Source organism: Pteronotus mesoamericanus, unplaced genomic scaffold, assembly GCF_021234165.1.
Source record: "Pteronotus mesoamericanus isolate MK-2021 breed Mesoamerican mustached bat unplaced genomic scaffold, CSHL_Meso_final contig_105, whole genome shotgun sequence".
Lineage (NCBI taxonomy): Eukaryota > Metazoa > Chordata > Mammalia > Chiroptera > Mormoopidae > Pteronotus > Pteronotus mesoamericanus.
The window spans coordinates 971,331-998,156 of NW_026555006.1; the positions used below are offsets into that span (position 1 = coordinate 971,331).

The window sequence follows — 26,826 nt, forward strand, 5'->3', positions numbered from 1 at the left end:
TCTCTGTTCCCCCTTTAGTCTGGGATCTACTGTCTGTGGCTGCCATTCTGTACTCAGCAGGTGGCTTAGATAGCACAGGACGGGGTGGAATCCCACTTGGAGCGGGGCTCTTGTGTCCTCTGATGTTGGTGACGCTCAGGGGGAGTGGTCTCTGCTTGAGCAAGATGGCTGCTGCCGCATGGGGGATGAATCAGCACTGAGATCCCACCAGCTACTCTCTCCGTTCTCTCCCCAAAGCCTCCTTCCCCAGTCACTCCTCAGGTGTACCTAGTCCACTCTGCCCCCATCTTTGCCAGAGACCAGGGTAAGTGGCTGTAAATAAAAATTTTGCGTTGGCCCTTTAAAGGGCTTTTTGCGTCTCCAGCCACCTATCTCTGGCAGAGAGCAACTCTGCCGCTTTTTGCAGCTGGCTGTTTTCTGTGTACTTTTTGGGCTTTGGTGCTGTAGGCTGGAGATCCCCGCTTATGGTTTAGACCCCACTCTTCTCAGGGGGATCCAATTGGCCGTTTCAATATCCTTCTGGTGCCGCCCCGCCTGCCTTCTCAAGTCTGTACTACACTTCTTACCAGGTAGGTTGTGATAAAGCTGATTCTTCTGTCTCTGAGGTTACAGAGCTCCTCTCTCACTATTGTTCAGTTGTTTGTTCCAGGTGATTTCTCCACAATTTAGTTGTCATTCCTGGTTGGCCCTGGGAGGAGGTCAATGAGACTTCACTCACTCCTCCATCATCTTGATTCCTCTGGTTTAAGGTTCTTAACTTTATTTTGTGGGTGACCTTTTTATTCCTACGAATTCCTTTTTAATGATATATTTACCAATATTAATATATCTTTCCACATATTGTTTGGTAGAAGTTGCATAGTTTTGGTTTTTGCATCTTTGTGGTTTCCACTTTTCTCTGTCATTATGCTTTGGTTAAGTATCTTATAATATAGACTGGAGAGTAGCTTTCTTTTAATTGTTTAATTAATTCTAGATATGACATTTAATTACTGATGTAGATTTATTTCTACTTTCAGAGAGTTACTTTCATTTTGCCATGTAGATTAATGGTTTTATTCCAGTTCCCCCAATTTGTTGTCTTCCAATTATATTTCTAAGGTCTTTCTTTCCCTCCTTTCACCTGTCCTTTTTCTTTCTTTTTTTCTTTCTTTCTTTTTTTCTTTCTTTTTAACATACTTTGTACAAAAGCTACAAATGAAATGCAAATTTGAATGTACAAATAGATTTTATTTGCCCTCCACTTGGAATTACTTGGTTATGTATAAAATTGTAGGGCCACTGTTATTTGCTTCTGAACTTTTAGCATATTGTTCCACCGCTTTTTCTTCATCCATAGTTCCAGATAAGTCGTTTGATGCTTTTTTAATCCCTTAATGTTGTAGGATGCCTGTCAGAAAATAAAATTTAGTCAAGGCATTTTAAATTCACATCTGACTAAAGACAAGTAGTTCAAATGAAAATATGTTTGAGAACATATTGATCTTCTTCGAGGTGCCAAAGACTTATTTGTAAAACCCATGAGAAAAAAACTGTTATTTAGAAGTTATGAATTTAAATTCTCTAGCTTAAATCAATGAGAGAGAAATTGCTTCAGAGTGGAAGCCTGCAGGGAATAAAGGCATTGTAGAAGGGAGTCTGATTTAATTTGTGTATTCTCTCTTTGTAGCTGAAGTAAATGAATACCTTGGTGAAACTTTAATCAAGAATTCTCTCTCTCTGCATCCTCATAACTCAGATAATAGTAAATCAGTATTTGTCTGGAAAAGGCTTTTACACAATGAAACTGATGTGTATGTCACGAGACACATCATGTCATATACACAAGACGTGTCAGAAGTTCCAGTGGGTCTGTGGATTTGCTTTTTACATTTTTCTAAATATTCTTATGCATTCTCTTAATCTCCTGGAACTTGGGAACTTGTGAAATATAAGAGTCATGGAAGTGAAATAATCAACTTTCAACATATAAAAAATACTAAACTATAAATGAGCAAAGAAAATATCTACTAGAAAAGCAATGGAAATAATCATAAAACCTCAACACAACCTTGGTAGACTTAGAGAAAATATTAAAAAATGTAGGAAATATATTTGGGGAAATTTTTTGTCTTTGTAAAAAAAATTGATTTAATTATGAGAGGTAGTTGATAATTTCTTTAATTTAAAAATCTAGCCACTAATTTAGAGCATTTCAATTTCAAGTTAAGACTGTTTTCAATTTGGATGCTATCACGAGGTTATAAAAGCCTAGTATTAACAGTGTGAGACATATTAGTAGAACATAAATGATAGGAAATAGAATAAATTTGGTCTTTTCAGTTCACTGCATTGTATAATCTTTAGCTCAAATCCATTAACGTATTGTCTTGGTCCTTTTTTCCCCATTGAGTTCTGGAGAAAACAAAAAAGACACTTGGCAAAATTGCTAAGTGGCTAAAGCACCTCTTTCATTGGTCTCATTGTAATCTGAGGAGCAGCATCAAGAAATGGTCTTGCAGCCCCATGAACCTGAAAACAGGACCTGTTTTTCAGCAGCTTTGCTCATAGTCACCTCTACTGTGAAAGACACTAAAACTTCTCCTTGAGTCTAACCCTGTTTTAATCCCACTGGGCCAACAGATAAATGTGACTTGAATGGAAGAAATTGGCCACAGGCTTCTTACTACTTCCCCCTTCATTAACCCCTACCTATGGATGTAGGAATAATGATTGGGTGGTTGTTCTTGGTGGCAGAAACTAGAAATGAGAAGCATCAGTCTATATTACAGGAAGCATACACTTGTCCCTTGCACTGGTTTAATCTGAACTGGTAGACTGTTTCTCAGTATTGCAGAGGTGATGAGGACTCTGACTCCAGGCCAAAATCCTATGTGTGATCCCTTGTCTGTCTACAGGACATTGCAAAGCCTCTGCCTAGCAGGCCCATGTGGGAAGGTGGTCCTCTCCACATCAGGCTTGGTACATTGCCGATCAATGCTTTGCAGTTTCCAGAGAGAGTTGCTGTGGAGGACACAGTCCCTCACCCTTGGGAGGCCATGCTCTATGCATATCTGCAACCCTAGACCAGGACCTCCTTTTGGAGACATTCTTGTTGGGGGCCTCAGCTGCAATGCTTTCTGGTCACCTCTGCAGAGACCGTTTTATTGGAGGAGGGGGATGGCAGTTATCTTGAGTAAAATACTCTTCTCCACTCTGACTCAGTGCTTTTCTACTCTTAGTCCTTCTCTCTCTCTTTCCTCTTTCTACTCTCACCCATCCCTCAGTCCATAAAACTGCAAAGTCTTTTATTTCAGTGCTCCTTTGTAGTGAGGCACTGGCACTGCATGTCACCTGACTTGCCCAGTGCTATTCTATGGGGCAAATGGAACTGTGAGGAGCCAGCACTACTTTCCTTTTTGGCTTATACCACAATAGTAGGGAAAGGCTGGACTGTGAACAATCAGTTTGGCTTGTCCTAATTGATCGCTTTAACATCTGGGAGCTTTCCACAGGTAGTATAAGGAAAACCAAGAGTCAAGGGATGCAATGATTTTAAAAAGAAAATTGTTTTCTGTTTGGCCAGAATTTGCAGTACCAACAGACACATTATGTCTTTGTTGTTTTTATTTGATTCTGTAGGCCTTCAAGAATAGCCTAAAGTGAGCAGAAGCTCTGAGATGGAGGAGATCTTAAAATTCTCAAAAGTCACCCTCTTATCTGGAGCAGACGTCTTCTTTAAACTATCCTTTTTGGGTGATTATAAAGTAGAAAACATCCCCATCTCATCCCCTTGGTGGTTCTAGGTTAGAGCCTTTTTTTTCCTTAAGTAAATGTAATTTCTTATTTCAAAATTTATGACACAGAACTTAACTTAGACAAGAATCAGGAAGGCCTGCAGGGGAAGTTCTCTGGTGGTACAATTGATTGGCATGTGATACTTAAACAGCATTATACAATGCTGTGGTTTTCAAGTTTCATCTGGAAGCTTGCAGGTAGCTTACCATTATTATTATTATTTTTTTTTACTGTTGACACTCTACATTATACATAATAATCTACCATGGGTTTGCGTTGTATATGGGAGGGGGGAGTCTGCTGATAATTAAGAGTATATATGTGCATTACTTTGCCTACCTTTTTAAATGTAAATTTTTAGGATTGTAGATTACTAGGGGAGCACAAGTATCAGCAATTACATTTTTTTTTTCCTGAATGAATAAGTCTTCATTTCTTTCCCTTTTCATAAGGAGGTCATATTAGCACAATAAAGCCAGGACTTTCATCTTTGGGCATTAGTTAGGATGTGTTTCAAAGTTATGTGTCTTCCTGTGAATGTAGGTTTAGAAATGTTCCTGGTCCAGCCTCTATGGACACTTAAAATTTTCTGAAAGAGAAACTATAATATTAAGTTTTCAATTCTGCCTCTAAGATCAAAATAGAAGAAAACAATTAAACCTTGTGAAGGGCTCAGGATACAGAAAGCTTTAGCAAATGCTTCTGGATTAAAAAGATGGGCCTTCCAAGTTTACTTGATATAGTTGTCACAGTTGTGAAGTTAGAATGGAGACTGCCATTGGAATCTAAGGCACTAAAACTGGTACTTATAGAAATGCCAGAGCCCCAAGGAGTCTACACAGAGCCCTTATATAGAGCATAGGTTGTGGTTTGTTGTTTTTTTTTTCTTTTTCTTTTTCTAGCTATTAAGGCACAAGAACAGGAAGGTCACTTCTTAGAACACCTAGAGATCAGTCAGATAATTGATACCTTCTGAGTTACCACCCTTCCCATTCCATTTACCTCTGAATCTAAAGTAAATAAAGGAAATGATCGTGGTGATGAAGACAGTGAGAACACACAGGATCACGGTTATATCTTCCAGCCATATAGTATCCAATTGGAAATGTGGATCTGAAGGAGGAACTGAAGAGAGATGCAAGAATTAAGAGGGTCACAGATTTAGAAGAGATTTACATTTCAAATTCCTGTTCTTCTCTACCGCTGGGCTTCTATGAGGGTGGGGAAGAAGTAGGCTGGGTTATGAAGATGATCATCGAATTGAGCATGTTTGGGCCAAGTCTGGAAGAGGGCTGAGTAGACACAGATACACATTTTTCCACTCAAGCAGCATGACACTTGTTTTCTGTTTGGCCAGAATTTGCAGTACCAACAGACACATTATGTCTTTGTTGTTTTTATTTGATGCTGTAGGCCTTCAAGAATAGCCTAAAATGAGCAGAAGCTCTGAGATGGAGGAGATCTTAAAATTCTCAACAGTCACCCTCTTATCTGGAGCAGATGTCTTCTCTAAATTATCCTTTTTGGGTGATTATAAAGTAGAAAACATCCCCATCTCATAACATTGATTCATATATCTCGTGATGGGAACATGACTGCCGACAGGATATCCACTTTATTACTGGACATCTATGCCTACTTTCCTATAACAACTGTAATTTGCCTCACTGACAGAGATTGTTCATTGATTCATATGGAATAGGTTCAAGAACAGGCCTCCCCAAGATGTGCTACTTTGGCATGTGGATTATTTTGAGCTGAAGGCTGTCAAGGCCCTGTGAGTTCAAGAGAAATTCTTGCCTCTCCCTCAAGCAATTTAAATAAGGCCTTGCCCATTATAAGAGTTATTACCAGAGATAACCTTTTATGACCTATCTATAGGGCAAGGCAAAGGTCTAGTTACTTACCATTTGCTCTTATTGTGAACTGTCCTTCTTCCCTCTGAAGCCCCAGGTGTACTAATTTATTCCTTAGGTCAGTATGTCATATACATGTCATTTTGCCATTCTGTCTCTAAACCTCTCAGGTATGTGAAGTCTCTGACTCTTGTGTGTGAGGTTCTTATATGCACATATGCAATTAAATTTGGTTACTTTCTTTTGTTAATCTGTCTCATGTTGATTTAATTATTAGATCAGCTGAAAGAGCCTAGAATGGTAGAGTAAAATTTCTTTCTCCCCTAACATTTCTGTCTTGTAAAGAAAGACAGCCGAGATGGAGAGGATGGAGAAGCGGGACTCAGGGAGTCTTAAATCCATGTCATTGAAATAGCAGTTGAAATAACTGATGGTATTGTTGTTAAAGAAGAAAAGACTTATAAGGCATTATGATTGCAGGCCTCAGCTCCCATGTTGTGGAGATAAAGGATCTAAAATATTCCTTATGGTCTGAGGCTGTACAAATGCGGGGTAAAGCATTCACCTAATTAATATCTACTTTATCCCTATAATTTGAGGTAAATTATTTGCCATTGATGAGGTCAGAGATTCCTTTTACAATGTTAATAGAATAAATTTTTTAAAATAGCAGAATTACTCTGGGTAGGCATGCAAAAAGAATCAGAGTGAAGAGTCAGCAAGTCTCTCAGTCACATATATCTATTTTTCAAACATTAACATTTAGGAGAACTTCAAGCCTCTCCTCATAAGGCATAGAAAATAATTTAAAACAAAATTGAAGAAAAAACTTGGAAATAAAATAGTCCAAAGATGCTAAGAATATTAACTCAGAGGAGTAAGTGTGTTTACACTAAACTGTTTTTTATTTTCTCTCCTCTCTCCATGACTAGAGCTGTCCCACGCGGAGAAGGCAAGTTAAGGTCATAGAGGGAATGCAAGTGAAGAAAGACATGGCACGAGCTCAGAGCAGAAGGGAAAAAGGAGGATGGCAAACACATGTAGTCCAGTTTTCCTACTAGATGATGTCACTAGAAAGGGATTCAGGATAGAATTCCTGACTAATGTTAATAACAATCATAATAATAGCAAATAATAATATTGCTTGTACTATGTGCAAAGCCAGGCTGAATGATTTTAATACATTGACAAACTTAATCTACAATAACATTATGTAGTATGTATATTTTATCATCAGTATTTCACAGATGAAGAAACTGTAATTCAGAGACTAAATAACTTCCCCAAATTCATGCAATTACTAGTATAACCAAGGAAATCTGGCTTTCATCTGGCACCGATTCTTGGAAATAAGTGGGGTACATCTCTTGAAGGGTTCTCTGTGCATAAACTCCACAGAGAACAGACACAGCCCAATGTGTCTGATGGAGAGGCCAATGCTGGCTCTCACTTTTTAGAATAAACAATTACCTACATTTAGGAAAGTAATCTAATCAGAATATAGTGAAATATTCAGAGTAAGAGACACATGGTTTGAATCCCAGGAATAATCAGTCACTACTTGCTAGATCAACTGATACAAGTTAATCAAATTTTATGTTCTTCTGTATCTGTATCTTGAAGATGGAGAGATGATAGACATTGCAAGAGAATGTTACAGAATTAAAGTATGCAGTGATTATGGAATTTTCTGACAATTAATATTTGTTAAATGAGTTTATAAGTGATTTCTCAATTGATAAGCACCAAGAAGAAAAATTAGTCCAGAAAAGGCAGGGCAAATAGAATGTTGCCTGTACTAGGGAGGAAGGCTGCTAAATGAGACATTATAGAGGGAGCAATAGTCTTAGGGGAACGTACAATTTAAGTAAAGAGAAGGGTCAGTAGCAATCAGAGAAGAGGTTAGTGGGCAGGCCAGGGTTACCTGCCTATTATCAGGAGTTGTCAGCCATGTGAAGTAGAGGTGGTGACTCAGTTTTAGGTTCTCAGGGTAGAGCAAGCAAAAATGAAGTTTTAATCTCATGACTCATTTGTAAGGATTTCAAGTCAGTTTTGACAATGACAATGACCTAAAGCCTATCTTGAGGCCTCTGGTTCTCCCCTGGAAGCCTCATAAATAACTAAGCGCCCGTGGTGTATTTCCCTGTGGCGATCTACTACTTTTCACAAAAGCTTTGACAAATCTCTCTCTTTTTATTTCCTTTTAATTTCTTTTCATAGAGGAACAGTTCAGTTGTTGAAACAGGGAGCTAAAGGATCTGAGTGCCTGAGCTGGGACCCTGGCTCCACTATCACTTGGCTATGTAAATAAGCCATCTAACTTACTTCTTTGTGTACCAGATTTCATCACCAATAAAATCTAATTCACCAAAGAGCAAGTACAGTTGACTCTTGTACAACTTGGGGGTTAGGGACACAGATCCAATGACCCATCAAAAATCTGAGTGTAACTTTTGACTCATTCAAAATTTAACTACGAATAGCCTATACTGTTGACCAGAAGCCTTATTGATCACATTTAAAAAAAAATTAACACATACTTTGTATGTATATGTATTATATACTGTATTTTTACAATAAAGAAAGCTAGAGAAAAGAAAATGTTATTAAGAAAATCATAGGAAGAGAAATCAAAGACACAGATTTTAAGCATTCATGACATACCTAACTTTTTCCTTATTTTTTCAATATATCTAGGCTACAAGTTTCATCTGTGTGTTTTGCAAATTGTTGCTAATCTCCAAATAATTTTTCAATATATTTATTGAAAAATGTTTACATATAAGTAGCTCCATGCAGTGAACCCATGTTATTCAAGAATCAACAGTATATTAATCTATATAAAATCCATAGAGCACCTAATAGGTATGGAATATATATTTCCCATTATTATAGCATTTTGCTTATTTCCTCTGACACTGATGGATATGGCACTGAACCTGCTAACGTGGTTAATATGCCTGACTCAGGTATGCACTTTCTTCGAGAAATATAAAAACCACTTTCAGTTTGGTTTGACATAAGGTCATTTGTGTCTTCATTTCAAGGGAGAAAACTAATAAATAAAATCCCCTGAAGAGTCCAACCCTACTTTCTGACTTCTACGTTGTAATTTTTTTGGCTATAGCTGTCTCTCCAGCTTGCAATAAAGAATTACCTTACCTGGCTGCTCGTTACCTTACATAATTTCCATAGGGACATCAAAGATAGAGCTGAGGGCAGTTTTCAAGTGTGTTAGTTTCAGTTATTCCAATACTTACACAATTGCCTTTATAATTTCATCCTCAAAGAGAGCCAAGAGGAGAAGGATAAATTTCAGGTATCCATGCACACTATGAAATTGAGCAAAATATGTGTGGACATATGGATTATACTGAGAAGAAGGTCCTTTGCTTTGCTTCCATCTCTAACAGAAGTCTGTGACACCCCAACAGTTTAAGATATACTGAATTACTCCTTCCTCTAGGCTAAAAGTATGAAAAGAGTTGGCATATTTTACTAGATGAAGTGATGCCTGGAGCTATTAAAACTGAGGACAATATTTTCTTTTCTGAGGGATCAGAAGCATCAGCAGTTTGTATCATTAAACCCCAAATATCCAGGAGGCTGAAATGGATACCCTAAGACACGAAGACCACTTTTTTTGTCTTATAACTTAAACAAATATTACTCTTCTTTGGCTAAATGTTCACCAAACACTGGTCATTGGAAAAGGAAATATTTTCAGGAAGTGCCCACCTTTTTGATCCCACATACCTCTGCTTTTGTGATACAAATAGGAAATGAGTGAGATGACTACAGTTAGCGAAAGCAGTACTATTCCTGTGCCCACTGTTATTGGATCTCTCATTTTGCAGCTGCAATCTGAAGAAAAAGAGATATAATGATCACTGGTTATTGGTTTGGAGGTACTTTGGATTGAGGAAAAATGCACCAAGCATGCAAGAGCTTTATTTTAATGCCATCCCTCTGTATTAATTTAGAATAGGACTAATGGAAAAAAAGACAATACAATTAAGATGTAGTCTAAAGAAGTTAGTTCAAGGACCTAAAGGTTCTAAAGGGTCTAAAGCATTCAGTCTAAAGCTGGTGGTGACCAGGACAAGAAGCAGAGCTGTTTCTAGAATGGGACAGGTTTTTGTCTAAGGCTCAATAGACCTGGAGAAAAGCAACTTATTTTTCCCCCCCTCCATTTAACCCATAAATCAATGTGCCTCATTAGAGAGCATAAAACAAGGGTTATGCATTGGCCATTATCACTTTATCAAGTTTTGAAAGAGGCCAGAAGAAGGATAGCTCTGGAGACCTCTGACTGCCTAAGAATCTCATGAGTCAAAGGGTTATCAGACAATATATTGTTTGAAATCTTATTATATTGTCGTGTGGTTACCTAGTCTTTCCATGAAAATATTCTACAGTGTGGGGGCTCACTACTATAGGTGGTGCCCATTTTTTTTGCCGGAAAATTGTAAACACAATTTTACTTAATGATTAAATTATAGCATACAAAGATTCATGAGTTTTTTGGTGGCATAACTGGTCCCTCGTTTTTGCCTCCCCCCAACAACAAAATTTGGCACCCATCTACAAAAAGAAGTGTTTCTGAGGGAACTGTGGGACACAGGGCCCTATACCAAGGGGCCTAGGAGGAGTCTTGCCCACCTGTGCATCGGGTAACAGGCCGAGAGTCTCTGGTACTGACTCTGGAAGATAAAGGAGCCTGTGAACAGCATCTGACTCTTTCTGTTTGTTCTGAAACACATGAGAACATTGACTTAAGCAGTTACCTACCACCTAAGAGAGGGTCCTGTGGAAGTCCATATTTCCCCAGAAGAAGTTACAGCACTGGGAGAGAGAGAGAGATTGTGGATGCATTGGAGTGCATGAGGATCAGCTCGACACCTCCCCAAGTAGGAAGAGCTTAAGGCTAAATGAGATGGCTGTGATGTCTCCCTTGGGTTATGGGAAAGCCAGTGAATAAATGCCTGGCTTCCCCAGCTGTGCAGGAGGCTTCCAAAAGACTCATTCATCTATCAGAGTAACCAGTGTACTCAACTGGAAGCTCTGTGAGGGGTGGGGAGGGAGCAGATCAAGGGAGCGCATATAAGGTTTAAGGAGGGCATTAATGGGATATGTTTCTTGCTGATTACATTCTGGATTCCATCAAGAAGCCTGCCTATTAGCTACAGGATAAACCTAACCCAAGGACCTTCCAAATTGGCCTGCTGGCACACCATATGCCAAATCTACACCTCCCTCCACTTTGTGGCTGGCTCCCAGTTCTTGCTCTGGAAGGCTTCAGTGAGAGCAAGCACTGGTAGATAGGGGTCAGGAGAAGAAAGCAGGCCAGGGTGTGTGGGATAGGGAAAACTATACAGTCACCTTCAGGGAAACAAAAAAGACTGAGAGCAGCCAGCATTGTGTGTTGTAAAATGAAGAGAAGATGCACAAGCTAAAGAATTCTGCCACAAAAGGGTACAAGTGTGGGGCAGGTGTATCCATACAGAGTCTGAGACAGACTCAGGATCTATAGCAGTTGCAACCATGTATCCAAAAAAGGGTTTTAATATCCAAATTCTACAAAGAATTCATACAACTCAATATAAAAGATCAGTTTTAAAAATGGGCAGAGGGTCTGAATAAACTTTTTTTTCCAAAGAAGACATACAAATGGTCAATGGGTACATGAAAATATGCTCAACGTCACTGATCAACAGGGAAATGCAAATCAAAACCACAATTAATCATTGCCTCATACCTGTCAGAATGGCTATTGTTTAAACAAGAAATAAAAAGTGTTCGCCAGAATGTGGAGAAAGGGGAAGCCTTGTGCAGTGTTGGTGAGAATGTAAATTGGTACAGCCACTATTGAAAACAGTATGGAGCTTACTCAAATATGGAAACTAGGACTACCATACGATCCAACAATTCGACTTCTGGGTATAGTTGGGTGCCATACATGAATATTTACATCAACAAGAGACCACATGTATGATGGTGGTCCCATAAGATTATAAGGGAACTGAAAAATTTTTACCTCCTAGAGTCTTAGCCGTCATAATGTGGTAGTGCAGTACATTACCATCGTGTTACAATTGCCAACAGTATTGAGTAGAGTAACACGCTGTACAGGTTTCTAGCCTAGGAGCTGTAGGGGAACAGGATGTATCACCCCCAAAATATGTCTATTTGGCATAAGAATTATTTTAGGCTTGTTAATTTTAAGAAACAGCAGACATTGGAGAAGCTCTGAAAAACACGTAGAAGATAGCCTTTGTAAAATGCATGTACCTTTGTAAGGATGTCTTCCTGGTTTTAGCAAGAAGAGGGGAATGACCTTATCTCTGCAAACTTTTATCAGTGCAGAAGAAAATGACTTAAATATGCATAACCACCCTACACTTGTTTACTGTGCTGGAAATCCCACATAACTGACTCCACCAATGACAACATCTTCTTTAGTCTTTAGCTGAAGATGGTATTTAAGTTGCTGCTTCAGACATTTTATTGAGTTACTTAGTTTTCCTGGGTATCTCCCATGTATATAAGAAAAATACAGGATATTTGCCTCTGGTTTGTTTTTCTCCTGCTAAACAACTTCTTCTTCTTCTTCTTCTTTTTTAAAATTATTATGATGTCTTTGCTAGGAACCCAGAAGGGTAAAGGGAAAATTATTTTCTCTTGCCTGCAAAGCAGTAAGCTACACCATATAGCCAAGGTGTGTAGTAGGTTATACCATCTAGGTTTGTGTAAGTGTGCAATGATGAAACTGTCTAACCATGCATCTCAGAAGGTATCCCTGTCATTATGTGGCACTTTGACTATATTTACTTAAAGAAAACAAAAATGCTAACTTAAAAGTATATGTATACCATGTTCATTGTAGAATTATTTGCAATAACCAAGATATGGAAACCACATAAAAGTCCATCAATGAATGAATGACCAAAGAAAATGTGAGATATACACACACATACAATGGAATAAAATCTTGCCATTTGTGTCAACATGGGAGTTATGCTAAGTGAAATCAGTCAGAAAGAAAAAGACAAATACTGTATGATTTCACTTAGATGTGGAATCTAAAAACAAAAATTTAAAAAAAGCAAAGAGCTTATAGATACAGAGAATAGAGTGTTGGTTGCCAGAGCCATGGGGGGATGGGTCAAAGATACCCAAAGATAAGTGAGTCAAAAGATACCAACTTCCATTCCAGTTAGAAAATATATGTCATGGGAATATAATATACAGCATGGCAATTATAATTAATAACACTGAATTGCATATTTGAAAGTTGGTAAGAGAGTAGAACTTAGAAGTTACCATCACAAAAAAATGTAACTATAGTGATGGATGTTAACCAAATTGATTACAGCTTTAGCTCCCCTGCCCCCTTTAGCATTCCCTACCCTTCTTACCTTGCAACCTGTAATGTAAATCGACACTGGGCACCATGATAAAAAGCAGCAGCAAACCCAGAATCATGGTCAGAATCAGTATCCATAAAGTGTTCCATGGAAACAATTTAGCTGAAATAAAAGAGCCACAAATCTTACCACTTAGGAAACTTGGAGTTTTTGGACCTCTCAAACCAGGAATGATAATTTATCCAAAGCATGTTTTAATCGAAGTCCCCATGACCCAGGGATATTAGCCCTGAGCCAGTCTGGGAAGACAGTTGTAACTGGATGACTGAAAAGTGAGACAGGGCCTGCAGTGGGGCTGAGCACCGTGTGAGTAAAGGCGAGTGCAGGGGCGCCTTCCCCAACCAGCCCTAGGCCTTCCCCTCCATTCTATCTCATGCTCTCCCTGGCTCAACAGGAATTGGCAGAGCTAGTTTTTCCCCCCAGGTGTTAGACCCAACTCAGTCCTTCAGCCCTTTTATCTAAGCAATCGATATAAGTGCAGTCCTGAATTCTCCAACATATTCACTTCAGGCATTATGCTTCAGAATACGTTGAGAGACATATATTCATATAAACTTTTCTCCTTTTCTTTTCTGTGCACAAATATCTTTCTCCTGCTGGCTTGCATATTCTAAGCATGGGCACATCATTTTGTTTGGTAATCAATTCTTTCTTCCCAGAGAAAAATCTCTAGTCTGCTTATAACATCCCATTACATACAAAGAAGTAAAACCGAGAGGTTGCTAGTGAGCCAGTTACAAATTCTGCTACGCACCATTTCAGGTTGTTTGGTGGGCAGGAACCTGGATTGAGCTGGTGCAATTTATGGGTCTCAGAACCCCATGACTTTGGAGCCAACCTTATATCCAGGGGAGCTTCCCCACACTGCAACCCATTGAGCTGAAGAAGAGCTTTGTCAGCTCACAAGTCAGCCAGGGACTGAGTCCTAAGCAAGACTGAATTTTGATTATGACCTTTTCTTTATCATAAGCTTTGAATCTTATTTATTTTTTGTGATGTTCAGTGAATGGAAAACAAGATCTCCCTCAGATGTCTCTGTTTCCCAGAACTTTAACTCAATCCCCAAAGTTTGTGTGAATTATATTTTTTTAATACATGTTTTTAAAAGGTTAATAGCTACTTTGGGACTGTATTAACTCAGAAAAACATTCCTCTTGTTATTTACTGAAGTTGTAAATATGTTAATAAAGATTTTATTCATTTTCTTTTCTTTGTAGAACACAAAGAATGTATATCCTGCTACGAACTCTGGGGGCAGAGGGTAAGTAGTTTGGTCTTTCTTTATCTCATGTAACTGCTTGTCTTATAGAAGTGTCTTACTGTTCCTCACACAACCATACAATGAAGTTTTGGTTGTTTTCTGGAAGATCAAATGAGCTAATAAACAGAAAAATAATCTAAAAGTAGCAAATTGTTAAGCCTATTAAGGGACTTTTTCCTATTATAATATTCTTGAATTAGAATATTCCTTTCAGCACCTGGCTCAAATATTAGTTTCATGGACATACACAAATATTAACACATATATATTTACTTGGCAGTTTATAAGGTACTCATTTTGTTTTAGTCTGATCATTTGAGTATCAAAAATTTATTGCTTATTTACTATGGGCCATGCATACGTAAAGCAGTTGAAGTTTATCAAGTATTTAAAACCAACAAAGATTTCTACCTTCATGTGTTAGAGAGGGAGATGGAGAAGGGAGAATAAAAATAATAAATAAATTATACAGAAAAAGGATACAATATTATGTAAAAAAATTAAAGCAGGGTAAGAAGATAAGGAATCCCAGATAGTGGGACAGGTTGCATTTTTTAAGTTGGCTTGTCAAACTGCTCCTTATGAAAAAGGTGAGAACTGGGCATAGACTTAAAGGAGATAAGGAAATTTAGTGGAACTACCGTGTTCTGGAAAGCGGGAGTAACTAGACCAAAGTCCCCAGCATCAGGAGCTAGTCTGGCATGGCTGTGAAACTTCAAAGAGATCAATATGATTGGAATAGAATGGAAAAAACAATTTTAGGGGATGAGGTTAGTTCGGTAATGGGGACACAGGTAATGCAGGACATCGTGGGGCATTTCACTCTGAATAAAATGGGGAACTATTGGAAGGTTTTGAACAAAAGGCGATGTTATATGCTTCATATTTTAAGTGGGCTCTCCTATCTATTTGTTGAGAATACAGCATAGTGGACAACAGTAGAAATAGAGAGAACTTTTCAGATTCTATTGCCAATATCCAGACCATGGGTGATGGTGTCTTGGACTTGGAAGGAAGAAGTAAAGTGGAGAGAAGCGGTGAGTCTGCATTTATTTTAAAGGTAGAACTAGTATTACCTTTCGACAGGTGTGACATGGAATATGAGAAAAGTATGGGATTCAAGAAAGACTTCAAGGATTTTATTCTTTGAAACTGAGAATATGAGGTGGGATTGGAAAGGCAGTAAATTACACAAATTTGAAGGTGATTAGGAGTGTAGTGTTTATTGTGTTGATTTGGGATATTTATTACACTTCCACATTGAGATGCTGAGTTTAGTTTATTACTAAATATTAATAAATAATAACTTTTATTATTCATTATGCATATTTATTATTTTATTGTCCCTTTTCTATCTCCCTCTCTAACCCATGGAAGAGAGGCCTGGGCAGGAGATACCATCCAGGGAACCACGGTCACATTGATGGCACATAAAGCCATGAGATGGGACTAAGGTACAAGGGAAAATGCTCCGAGACTAAGCCTTGGAGAATGCCTATGTCGAAAAGGCAGAGATAAAAGATAAAGTAGCAGGAGAAAACTAGAAAGAAAATGAGTGAGAGGATGAATAAAACCAAGAAAGTGTAATATCCTAGAAACCAAGTGAAGAGAGCATATTATTTTTTTCTCCTTAGTTTATAAATTTTAGGACAACGGCCATCATTTGAAGAGTAAACACACAGGTCTCACCTGACAGGGCGATGCTTGTCCTTTCCTCTTGACCAGTCATAGGGTTTCGAAGGTAGCAAGTGATATTCTCCCGAGAGCTCTGTGTAAATAGAAGGGCTATCTTCATGTTGAACAATTTGTTCACATCCTGTGAGTGGGATTTTGATACAGCTGGAATGACCCCTCCTCTGCTGTCTCTCCATTCCATTTGAGGCTCTGGGAACCAACCTCCTGAGGTACACTCCACCAAAAGACCTCTGATATTAGGAGGATGCACAAGGATCTGTACTTGCAAGCTTGTAGCTGGTTGGAAAGAAAAGGAGAAAACAGTATTTTTAGGTGAAGAGAAGGGAAAACAGAACAGAGAAAGAAAAGCTCCCCTGTCCCATCCCTTCCCCTTTAGGTATAGTGATAGCCAAGCATTCTTGGCTTGCCGCTCTAACTGTCACTACAAACTAAGCACGAGGGAAACGGGATGAGCCGGACTGAAGGCTTAGATGTGCACTTTAACAGTGCAGGGGAGAAAATGTCTGCTTGTTCTGTTTATTAATTAAAAAATATGTAACATCCTACTATTATACAAAATAAAGCAGCACATATCAGTTTAGAGAAAATAAACTAGTTTTTGAGAAATTTCAAGACATTGCCTGGGACATAAGAACTTCACTAAATGTGTGGGCAAAAAAAGAATAATAAAGATTTAACATGTGACATGACAACAGCTCTGTCCAATAAAAGTTTCTACACTGATGGGAATACTCAGTATCTGTGCTGTCTGATACAGTAGATATTTGCTACACGAGACTGTTAAGCACCTGAGATTTGGCCAGTGAGATTGAGAGTTGCTTTTTAACTTTACCTAATTTAAATATAAATTTAAATAGCCACATGCAGATAATCGCTGTCATATCAGATAGGTCATCTCTAAGCAATAGGACTGAGTGTCGTATTACCCAATGACCGCCTTAAGTTAGTGAGTGGGCCTTGCACCTTTCACTAGGGCCCTCACATTTGTGAAACCTTCCAGTTTACTTCAAGTCCTCCATCTCGCCACTGTTCCTTTGTCATTCAGAATAGTTCAAGGGTGAGGTGGCTAATTTAAATACCATATTTTGCATACAATACAAATATGGCATATATACTGGAGGACACTAAAGATTGTAGACGAAGGCTTTTTGAAATAGATTTAAGAAAACTTGGTCTGAAACTAAATAGTCAGTGAATTGAGTCAGGGAGAAATGGGAATAAAAATCACCATTATGTATGCCATTGTAAAGATTTAGGTAGTTTACAAAGAAAGGTTTCACGAAAATGTATTCAGATATAATTAGAAGGACAGTAATAAATCCTGAAAGGATTCCGTTGATACTTTACAGATCTAACAGTTTATGTAGCAGGGAAAACATAAAGGTAATATGTTATCTTTGATAACATACCTTGATAAAAGTAACATGTGCAGACACAATCTGCATTCTTAATCCTACACTCTTCTCAGCTTCAAGACTAAATGCATGGATTTGAACTTGCTAACCAAACCATGCGATATAAAAATTGTCAGAAACACGGAGAATTTTCCTAATATTCAGCCTCAGATGCTTTGAGAATCATGGATGCAGAAGCCTCAAAGGGATCCACCGTTACCTGTAACCTTCACTTCTTCAATGGCTTCTTCATAGAAATCACCGTCTCTGAAGAAGCAGTGGTACTGCCCATCGTCATCAACAGTGACGTTGAGGATCCTGAGGGTCACTTTACCCTCTCTGATATCTCCTTTCAGGAGCTCCGTCCGCTCTACATACCTGGAGATAGTTTCTCCATACAGGTCTTTACCATTCTTGTATAGGTGAACAGGTTGTGTGTAGCGGTTCCGGAACCAGCGTATCTCCATGTGTTCTGCGTTTTGTGGCGGGGACAGCTGACAGCTGAGCTCAACTACTTCACCCAATTGAGCCAAGATTATCCCCTGTAAGCCAGACACTGTAAACTGTTCTGGGAAGGGAGATGGTAACCAGACCGAGAATATGAGCGATGTCATACTTTGTATTTGAATCACTATATACGTATATATAATCATGCACACTATTTACACACACATAAATGACATTCCAGATGTTTCAGTGAGGTGTTGGAGGCTATTCTACCACATTTATATATTGTACAAATATGCATATATACATATTATATATTTCTATTCCTAATAATTCCACATTAATGTTGTAACTTGACTTATAAGGATAATTTGTGTTTCTACCATTCTAGGTAGCAATGGGTTCTGAACATCCCCTACCAATACCACCTATAGGATTACCTTACTGTTTTAGTATCTGGTCAGAGACTCCCAGTTTGAGTCTCTTTAAGCTTAAGATGAAAATTTCAAGAAAATAGAAAAAAGCAATTAAAAGGGGCATTCCTCCAGGCCTTAACAAGGGACTCTGTATACTAAGTGGTTAATCAAATAATGTAGGCTGACTGACCAGCACAAGAGAATAAAATCTTCCCCAAAAAATATTTGTAACCATTACTCTTGCTCTCTCTCACCCTCAGGCCAACCACCAACCATTCTTGCTTAGACTGCAGAAATCTGCACTGACTTCAGTACTTTACAGATTACTCTTTTTAACTCTTTTGAACACAAATTATTCTGTAGGAAAATTCTTTTAATTCAAAAGAGACACTATCTGTGTATCTCTCAAAAGATAATATCTCACTGTAATAGACTTCTGCACCATCTAGACTATGTTACTTTGCACTTCTGGTAGAGGGTTTTTTAATCTTTGGACTTAAAAAAGTGTAAAAATTTACTAAGTCCTTATATATGTCTTCCAAAATGAGTTTGTTAGCTTTTTGTTTCCTTCAATGCAAAGCCACACACCACAACTCTTTGAAAGGGAAAATAAAGCTTGGATGTATGTTATACCTTTATGTAATAAAGAACAAAATATATTTGTTTATTCATGTATGCATTTTAAGTTGGTTTCTTTGTAACTATGCAATATTATAGGTTCATATGAGAAGACTTTAATACAGAATTATTTAAGTAAGAAAATAAAGGTGTCCCAAATTTACATGCTAGAGAAATATTGTCCACATTTAGATACAAGATATCCAATAACAGAATAGGGAAGAAATTAAAGATAAGTTTAGACACTGTTAAGAAAGTAATAGTAGTTAGTAATTGCTAAAATATTTTAAGCACTCACAATATACATGGCAATATTCTAAACCTAAAAAAATAAATAAATGAAAAACAATATACCATATTCATGAATGGGAAAAATCAATCCCTTAAAAGTTTCAAATATCCCTCCCCCAATAAAGTATAAGTTCGATATAGTTCGATATCCCAAAAATTTTTTCATAAAAATTGACAAGACACAAATCAATGTGGATGAATAAAGGCTGAAGGAGTGCCAAAGCACAACCAGGGAAAAGGAAGAGAGGAAAAATGCATGAGAATTAAAAAGATGGAATTAAAATAAAAAAGGAGGAGAGAAAAAAGAGAAAAAATGGAGTTTGAAACATATTAAAAATCTTTAATATAAATTGAACTATTTTTTCTAATTAGAATTATTTAATATGAGGTATTATTATTTTTCTAACAATAAAGTTTAGCAGTTTGGAGATCAGTACAATATAGGAATTATTAAATATTACTTTAAACAAGTTTCTGAGTTCATTTAATAATATTCCATTTATAGCTTTAAATTCACACTCATAGATGAAATTTATCTGCTTTTTAGCATTTCTTTTTCAGATTGTGATGTCAGGATTAATGGTCATTGTTATATCATTTAAAATTCTTCCTAGTTTTCTTTATCCTCTTGAATTCCTCACAAAGCAGGGACATGAACTCTAAAATTTTGAAAAGAGCAACAATAAACTAAAATTTTAAACTTGTTTTAGAACAGTTCTTTGATAAGATTTTTTCCACTTCACCAACTTAAATGGCCATTGACATAGAAAGGTTTTCTTTATTTCGAGCAAAATTTTGTAATTCTTTTTTTTTAACATTAAACCATCTAATTTACTACGATTCCCTAGTTTCATGAAACACTTTTTTACTGATCATTCATAATTAGTTTTCTGAGCTCATGTCCATTTTAATTTTTCTTTATTGAGGATGAATTTTCCTGTTTTCCTGAAAACAGCTTAATTTGAGAGATTAATTTCTCTCAATTTCAATACAATTTCTTTTACTGTTGTTAAATTGTTTCTCTAATTGTTTCTCCTTACTTGATAAACTTTCTATTATGTTGCTTTTAAGATTTAATGCATTTTAACTACAATAAATCTATATATAAATTTATTTATTTTTTCTGGCTTAAGCTTCACAGTGGTTCTTGAATTGGATAATCCTCATTTTCTTCAACCGAAAAATTCTGACCAATTACGGGTTTAATTTCAGTACTTCTCTTATGCTCTATATTCTATTATATGAATTTTTTGTTCAATATGTAGGCTCACAACTCTTGGGTATTGCCAGCAAGATGTCTTAGACCACCACTACCTTCTCCTCTGAGTGTCCCCACATTAAGATGTTGTATTCTTTGTTTTATCTTTCTGGTACAACAGGGCTACAACAGATGTTCTTTCAGTTTAGAGACAGAAACTCTCAAAGTTGATATTTAGTTCCTGACTAGAAAAGCTGTGGGAATAGGAGACTTTATAAAATGCTCTCATTTTTGTCCCCTGCCCTGCTCTTTGAGGGAAGGATGCAGAAAAAGTTGACAATTGAGGACTCTTCATTTTGGCTGTGCAATGGCTTTTTGCCTCTCCCATCTCTTCTGTTATATTTCCAGTTGGTATAGATGGCCTAAATTTAGTCTTCAGTCTTTTAAATTTAGTAAATTTAGACAACTTAGTCTTTTTTCACCCCGAGAGGTTCAAGAGTCTCAGTACCAATGTGTGATTAATCAATTATTTTTTAAATATTGAAAATTATTTTGTATATAGAAAGGAATACTATTTTATGTATAGTTTAATTCTCATTTTATTATGGGCTTATATAATAAATATTTGAAAATAATTTGAAGTATTTGAGCATTGTCAATGAAGTTAATTTTATTCCCTCAATTAAACTTCAGTTGCAGATCTAAAATACTAATTTTTTTAGTGTGTTTTAAGTGCATTAGATAACAAACAAATCACAGAGTGATTACAAGCTAATCATCAAATGAACCTTTGTATTTATTTTAATATATATAATAATTATGTGGGTTAAATTATTTAATTATTATTCTGTACTAGTTCATATATATAACTGAATATATAATCTGATACATTTTAAGGTTATATAATACTCACTTTAATAAATATTCAGGCTTACAACAATTTTACAAAAAAAAAAATTTCTGAAAAGTGTAATTGAAAGTACTGGGACATTTTCTATTACAACCAACAGAATGGCAAGCATAACTCACTGTAGCAATTTGAAGTCACCAAAGTAAAAATAATTACTTATTTTGAAAATATATATCTTTAAACTTTTACAGAAAATTAATTTTAAAAAAGAGTACTGATCATGAATTATCTCTAAGAGATATTAAAATGTATTTTATAAATGCAATCTTTTTCTTTTAAGATTTGAAATTGGCCCATGAGAAGAGAGTTCAATGGGAGAGAGTTTAATAATTTAAATACATAGGGGAATTTAGTTTATAACAAAGATGACATTTGGGATCAGTGCAGAAAGATGGATTATTTAATAAATGGAAAGGATAACTAGGTATTCTTAAAAAAAGTAATGTTACAGTTCAGTGTCAATCCTTATAAAAGAAATTGTTTTTCATGGATTAATTTGAAAGTATAAAATAAATACAAAAAGTGATTGTTATAATCTTGGAATGTTGTCTGGAAAACTTTCTAAGTAAACAGAGTACCTGGAAATTACAATAAGAAGAAAATGTTGAATTAAACAACATAAAAAAAAGTGGATAAATTGAGTTATAAACAGGTCAAGAATATATGCAAAAGGTATAACAAATCAAACATTAATCCACTAAATTTAAAATTTTAATTGATTAAAATTAAAATGTCTTCTCTAAAGAGGCTTAAAAGAAAGAAAGGACAAGCCACAGACTGAGAAAAAAATATATGTGATACAAGATTTGCATCCAAAATATGAAGAGAACACAAAACTTGACAAGAAGAAAGTAAACAATGCGATTAAAAATGGACAAAACTTCTGAACAGCCACTTCACCAAAGAAGCTATATGGATTTAGGAACAAGCATATGAAAAGAAGCTCAACATATGTTATCAGGTAATCACAAATTAAAACAACAATACAATGCTACCACAAACTTACTCAAGTGGCTAACATCCAAAACACTGACACCACCAAATGCTGATTAAAATGTAGATCTAAAGGAACTCTCATTCATTGCTTGTCAAATACGCACTGATACAACCACTCTGGAAGATGATGTAACGGCTTCTTATAAAGCTAAAGAAATGCTTATATATGATTTAGCAATCATACACCTAGATATAGCCCAAGTGAGTTAAAAATTATATCCATACAAAACCTGGACACAAATGTTTACAGTATATTTATTTCTAATTTCCAGAAATTGCAAGCAACCAAGATGTTCTTCAATAGATTAATGAATAAATAGTGGTGCATCCATACAATGAAATATTATTAAGCAATTTTAAAAAATGAGCTATCCAGCCATGAAAAAACATGGAAGAATAGCCTTACATGGCACAGTAGAGCAGATGTACTTAACAGATATTTTTAGAACATTTCACCCAAAAGTAATAAAATATACATTCCTTTGAAGCACACATAAAATATTTTACAGAATAGATCACATGTTCAGCCACAAAACAAGTCTTAATAAATTAAAAAAAACCTGCAATCATATCAAGCATCTTCTCTGGCAAAATAGTATAAAATTAGATAGCAATAGCAAGAAGAAAAAACAAAATGACAACAAAAATGCCCCAAAACTAACAAAAAGAAAACTGGAAAACACAAGGAGGTTAAATTATATGCTACTAAACAATAAAGGGGTTAACAATAAGATTAGGAAGAAAATCAAGATTCCTTGAGACAAATAAAAATGAAAACATGATGCCTCAAAATTCTATGGGACAAGGCCTGAGCGTTCTTAGAGGAAAATTCACAGCAATAAAGGCCTACCTCAAGAAACAAGAAAAATTTCAAATAAACAACCTAACTTTACACCTAAAGGAACTCCAAAACGAAAAACAAATCCCAAAGTCAGTAAAAGGAAGGAAAACATAAAGATTAGAGTGGAAAAACAGCGGAGAATCTAAAAAATAATAGGAAGAAAATCAATGCAACTAAGTGCTGGTTCTTTGAAAAGCTAACCAAAAACTGAAATTGGGAAATAATTGTTTTGAAAATTTAAAAAGGAAAAAAAGAAAGCACATGGAAGAAGCTTAAACACATATTGCAAAGTAAAAGAGGCCAGTCTGAAAAGACACTTGTATTAATTCTAACGATGTGACATTCTGGAAAAAGCAAAAATATGCAGGCAGTATAATATTTGTCAGGGCTTCAGGGAGAGGAAGGGATGAGTAGGTGAAGCTTAAGGCATCTTTAAAGTGGTAAATGATTCTGTATGACTCTTTACCAGTGGATATGTAACATGCATGCAGGTGGTAAATTGAGGATTTCAGGGCTGATACAGGAAAAAGACAACCACAGGGTGGCAGTGTCACACAATGAACGCTCATTTGAGCAACGCTTGACAGGGCAGCGTAGGTGCCAGTCTTCCCAGCATGAGACCCTCTAGAGGCCCAGGGAACACCACCCAGAAGGGAGGAGGACAAGGGAACTCCCAGGGGAGAAGTGGGTTGGAGAGGGGCTTCTGCGTCTAGGTAATGTCGCTCACAGCACCGTGGGGAGCGGAGAGCTCTGAACAAAAGCAGTGGCTTGGGGTCTTTATATTGGGTTGGCCAAAAAGTTCCTTTAGTTTTTTTCCATAAGTTGGCTGTAGTGAAACTTAGTTGTCTTTAACTTCATTTGAAGCAATTTTGGTAAGTTGTGTTATGACAGGTTGTCATATCAGTGAGTATTAAAAAAAACTTAACAAAATTAGTGAATTTTTGTGCAGCCACTTTAATATTGAAGATGGAAGAAGATAAGCAACATTTTTGGCTGTATTATGCTTTTTTATTTCCAGAAAGGTAGAAACGCAACTGAAACGCAAAAGAAAAGATTTGTGCAGTGTATGGAGAAGGTGCTGTGACTGATCAAACACGTCAAAAGTGGTTTGTGAAATTTTTTGGTACTATTGACATTTTGGCCAAATAATTCTTTGTTGAGAGGCTGTCTCACGCATTGGAAGATGTTTAGCAGCACCCCTGGCCAAGTAGTGGAGGATAGCCTACATACTCAAAATATCCAAATCAGAAGCGTTATTGGAGAAAATGAAAAACGTGTCTTTTGTTTTACAGAAGAAACTAAATGAACTTTTTGACCAACCCAATAGTTACAGGGCTTTGCTTATCTATGGCTAGCAACTGTTGGATGTAATTTCATAGGGTATACAAAGCAGACAGTCATTAAATTGCTAAAAATATGTTTATGGGAGATATATTTAAACAATTGAATGTGTAAAACTTTGAATTTTGTTCTGGCAGACTTTTGAGCTAATGGGTCTCAGACTGCTTTAAAGGGATAAGCAACATGGGGTCAATATCCAGGGCCATTTGAGTTCACTTAACTAACAATTTGTTAAAAATCAGAGAACTGTAAAACACACAGAGTGAATCCTAAAGGAAACTTGTACTTTATTAATAATACTCTATCAATTTTGGTTCATTAATTATAATAAATGTACCACACTAATGTAAGATAATAAGAGGGGAAATTTGGGAGATGAGGAAGAGAGAATAGGGTTATAGGGGAACTATGTACTTTCTGCACAGTTTTTCTGTAAATCTAGAACTGCTCTAAAAAGTAAAGACTAGTAAAGTTTAAAAAGTCAATGAGGAGAAAAAGGAGGACTTGGGGTGGTGGTGGTGAATATTAAATCCACAAAGCAAAATAAAAAGTCAAAACAAAATAAAATAAAATTCTCCATATCCAAAATATAATTAACAAATCAATAAATTGAGCTATAAACTGGTCAGGTATGAGGGGGAACCCAAAAAACCCCAGAATTTATTTATAAAAAATTGTGTCTTTATTCTCACATGTTTAAACTTCAGTCACCTTCTAGGCACTCTCCATTTGATGCAATACACCTAGTGAAACTTTTTTTCACTGCTCAAAACAGTTTTTGAACCCATCAATTTTGAAGCCTTTTAGTGCTTCTGCCATTTTTTGTTTCACCTCTTCCGCATCAGCAAAATGTTTCCCGTTGAGTACTTTTTCATCCATGTAAACAAACACACAAAAAAAGTCGCTTGGGCAAGATCGGGTGAGTAGGGAGGGTGGGGAGTGGGGGTCATGCTGTTTTTGGCCAAAAAGTGCTGAACACTCACTCAGCACAGTGGGGGCAGGTGGGCTCACAAATCACCCATCATGAAATGGGCAAATGCGTTGAAAGTCTTCAAAAAAATTCACTGAGGCTGAACACAGCCTCTCATAATGATGTCAGCTGGTACACTGACAAAGATGGGTTTCTGGAGTGCTCACCGAGCAGGGGAAGACTATACTATAAAGGGCACCCCCTCCAGAAAATTATTCTGGCCTTTTGGAGGTGGAACAAATGTAATAGATGAAAGACTAATTCCTAATATTGAAGAATTCTTAAAAACCAACATAAGAAAGATTAACAGTGCAAACATATCAATATATGCAGGCAGTTCTGGAAAAAAGAAATACATTTTTTTGAAAGATACTCAATTTCACTCATTAATAACATGGTAAAATATAATCACTATAAGATTCATTTCTCATCTGTAACTTTGGAAAAAACAAAGAGCTCTAATACCTGTAATTCCTGTAATACCTGAAATAGTGATACCGCCTGACAAACTCACATATGCTGGTGGTGGAAACGTATATTAGTAACTATTTCAGAACATTTTCAGCATAATAAAATATCACATAACCTTGACCAGCCATTCTACTCGTAGGGATATTTCCTACATATGTGCTCACAGGTTTGCTCAAAACACATGTGCAAGATATTTGTGGCAACATTACTTTTATCAAACAAAGACAGGATACCAAAAAAAAAAAAAAATATATATATATATAAGCATCAATAAGGCTTCTGCCATTTAACCAGTTATTTTTGCTAGAAAATTGTATCTTCCATGCCATTTGTTCTTTCTGGCTTTTCTTTCATTTGTCTCTAAATAAGTTATAATTATTCCTCTTTTGCACAGATCCCTTTACACATGCAAATTTTATCACCTGTCCAGCTCCCACCAGCCCATTCTTTCCTTCCTCATCAGATGCCCTACTGTTCTGATAACTCACATGGATTCCGATATAGATCCATATCTTGGACCACTTCCTCATTGTATAAGTGCCACATAAACCATGTCTCCTCAATATGAATATTGGGTTCTCAAGGACAAGCATTAGTTCTTCATTTGCTGCTTCTCTCAGGAATTTAACACAAATTCAGGTATGTGGTAAAGGAGACTTACTGATTAGGAATAATTTTTCCCAACTATAAGGTGGATCCTACACTATACATCCTCATTACATAAGTAGGTATGAAACCTGCGGAACAATAGTCGAAAGAGCTTGACCTTTTTGTTTGCTCCTTGCACTTTCTGTACATTTGATATTACCTTGTTTCATACAGAGAGGAGAGACAGTCATACCTGAACTTGGTGTTACCCTCTGAAGGAGGAGAAGGATAACGAAGTGTTTGGGGAGAGAGAGTCCTGTAGATTCCAT

General features: G+C 36.5%; 1 protein-coding gene across 1 annotated transcript; it reads right to left on the minus strand.

Moving 5' to 3' along the window:
• Positions 1–1,252: 1,252 nt before the first annotated feature.
• On the minus strand, positions 1,253–26,826 carry LOC129069602 (putative selection and upkeep of intraepithelial T-cells protein 1 homolog). Its single transcript, XM_054572265.1, has 8 exons — positions 26,751–26,826; positions 17,631–17,978; positions 16,011–16,292; positions 13,052–13,162; positions 10,296–10,385; positions 9,390–9,497; positions 4,780–4,902; positions 1,253–1,390 (listed from the first exon to the last, which is right to left on the minus strand). The coding sequence occupies exons 1-8, from the start codon at positions 26,824–26,826 to the stop codon at positions 1,374–1,376; spliced, it is 1,155 nt and encodes a 384-aa protein (XP_054428240.1). The 3' UTR covers positions 1,253–1,373.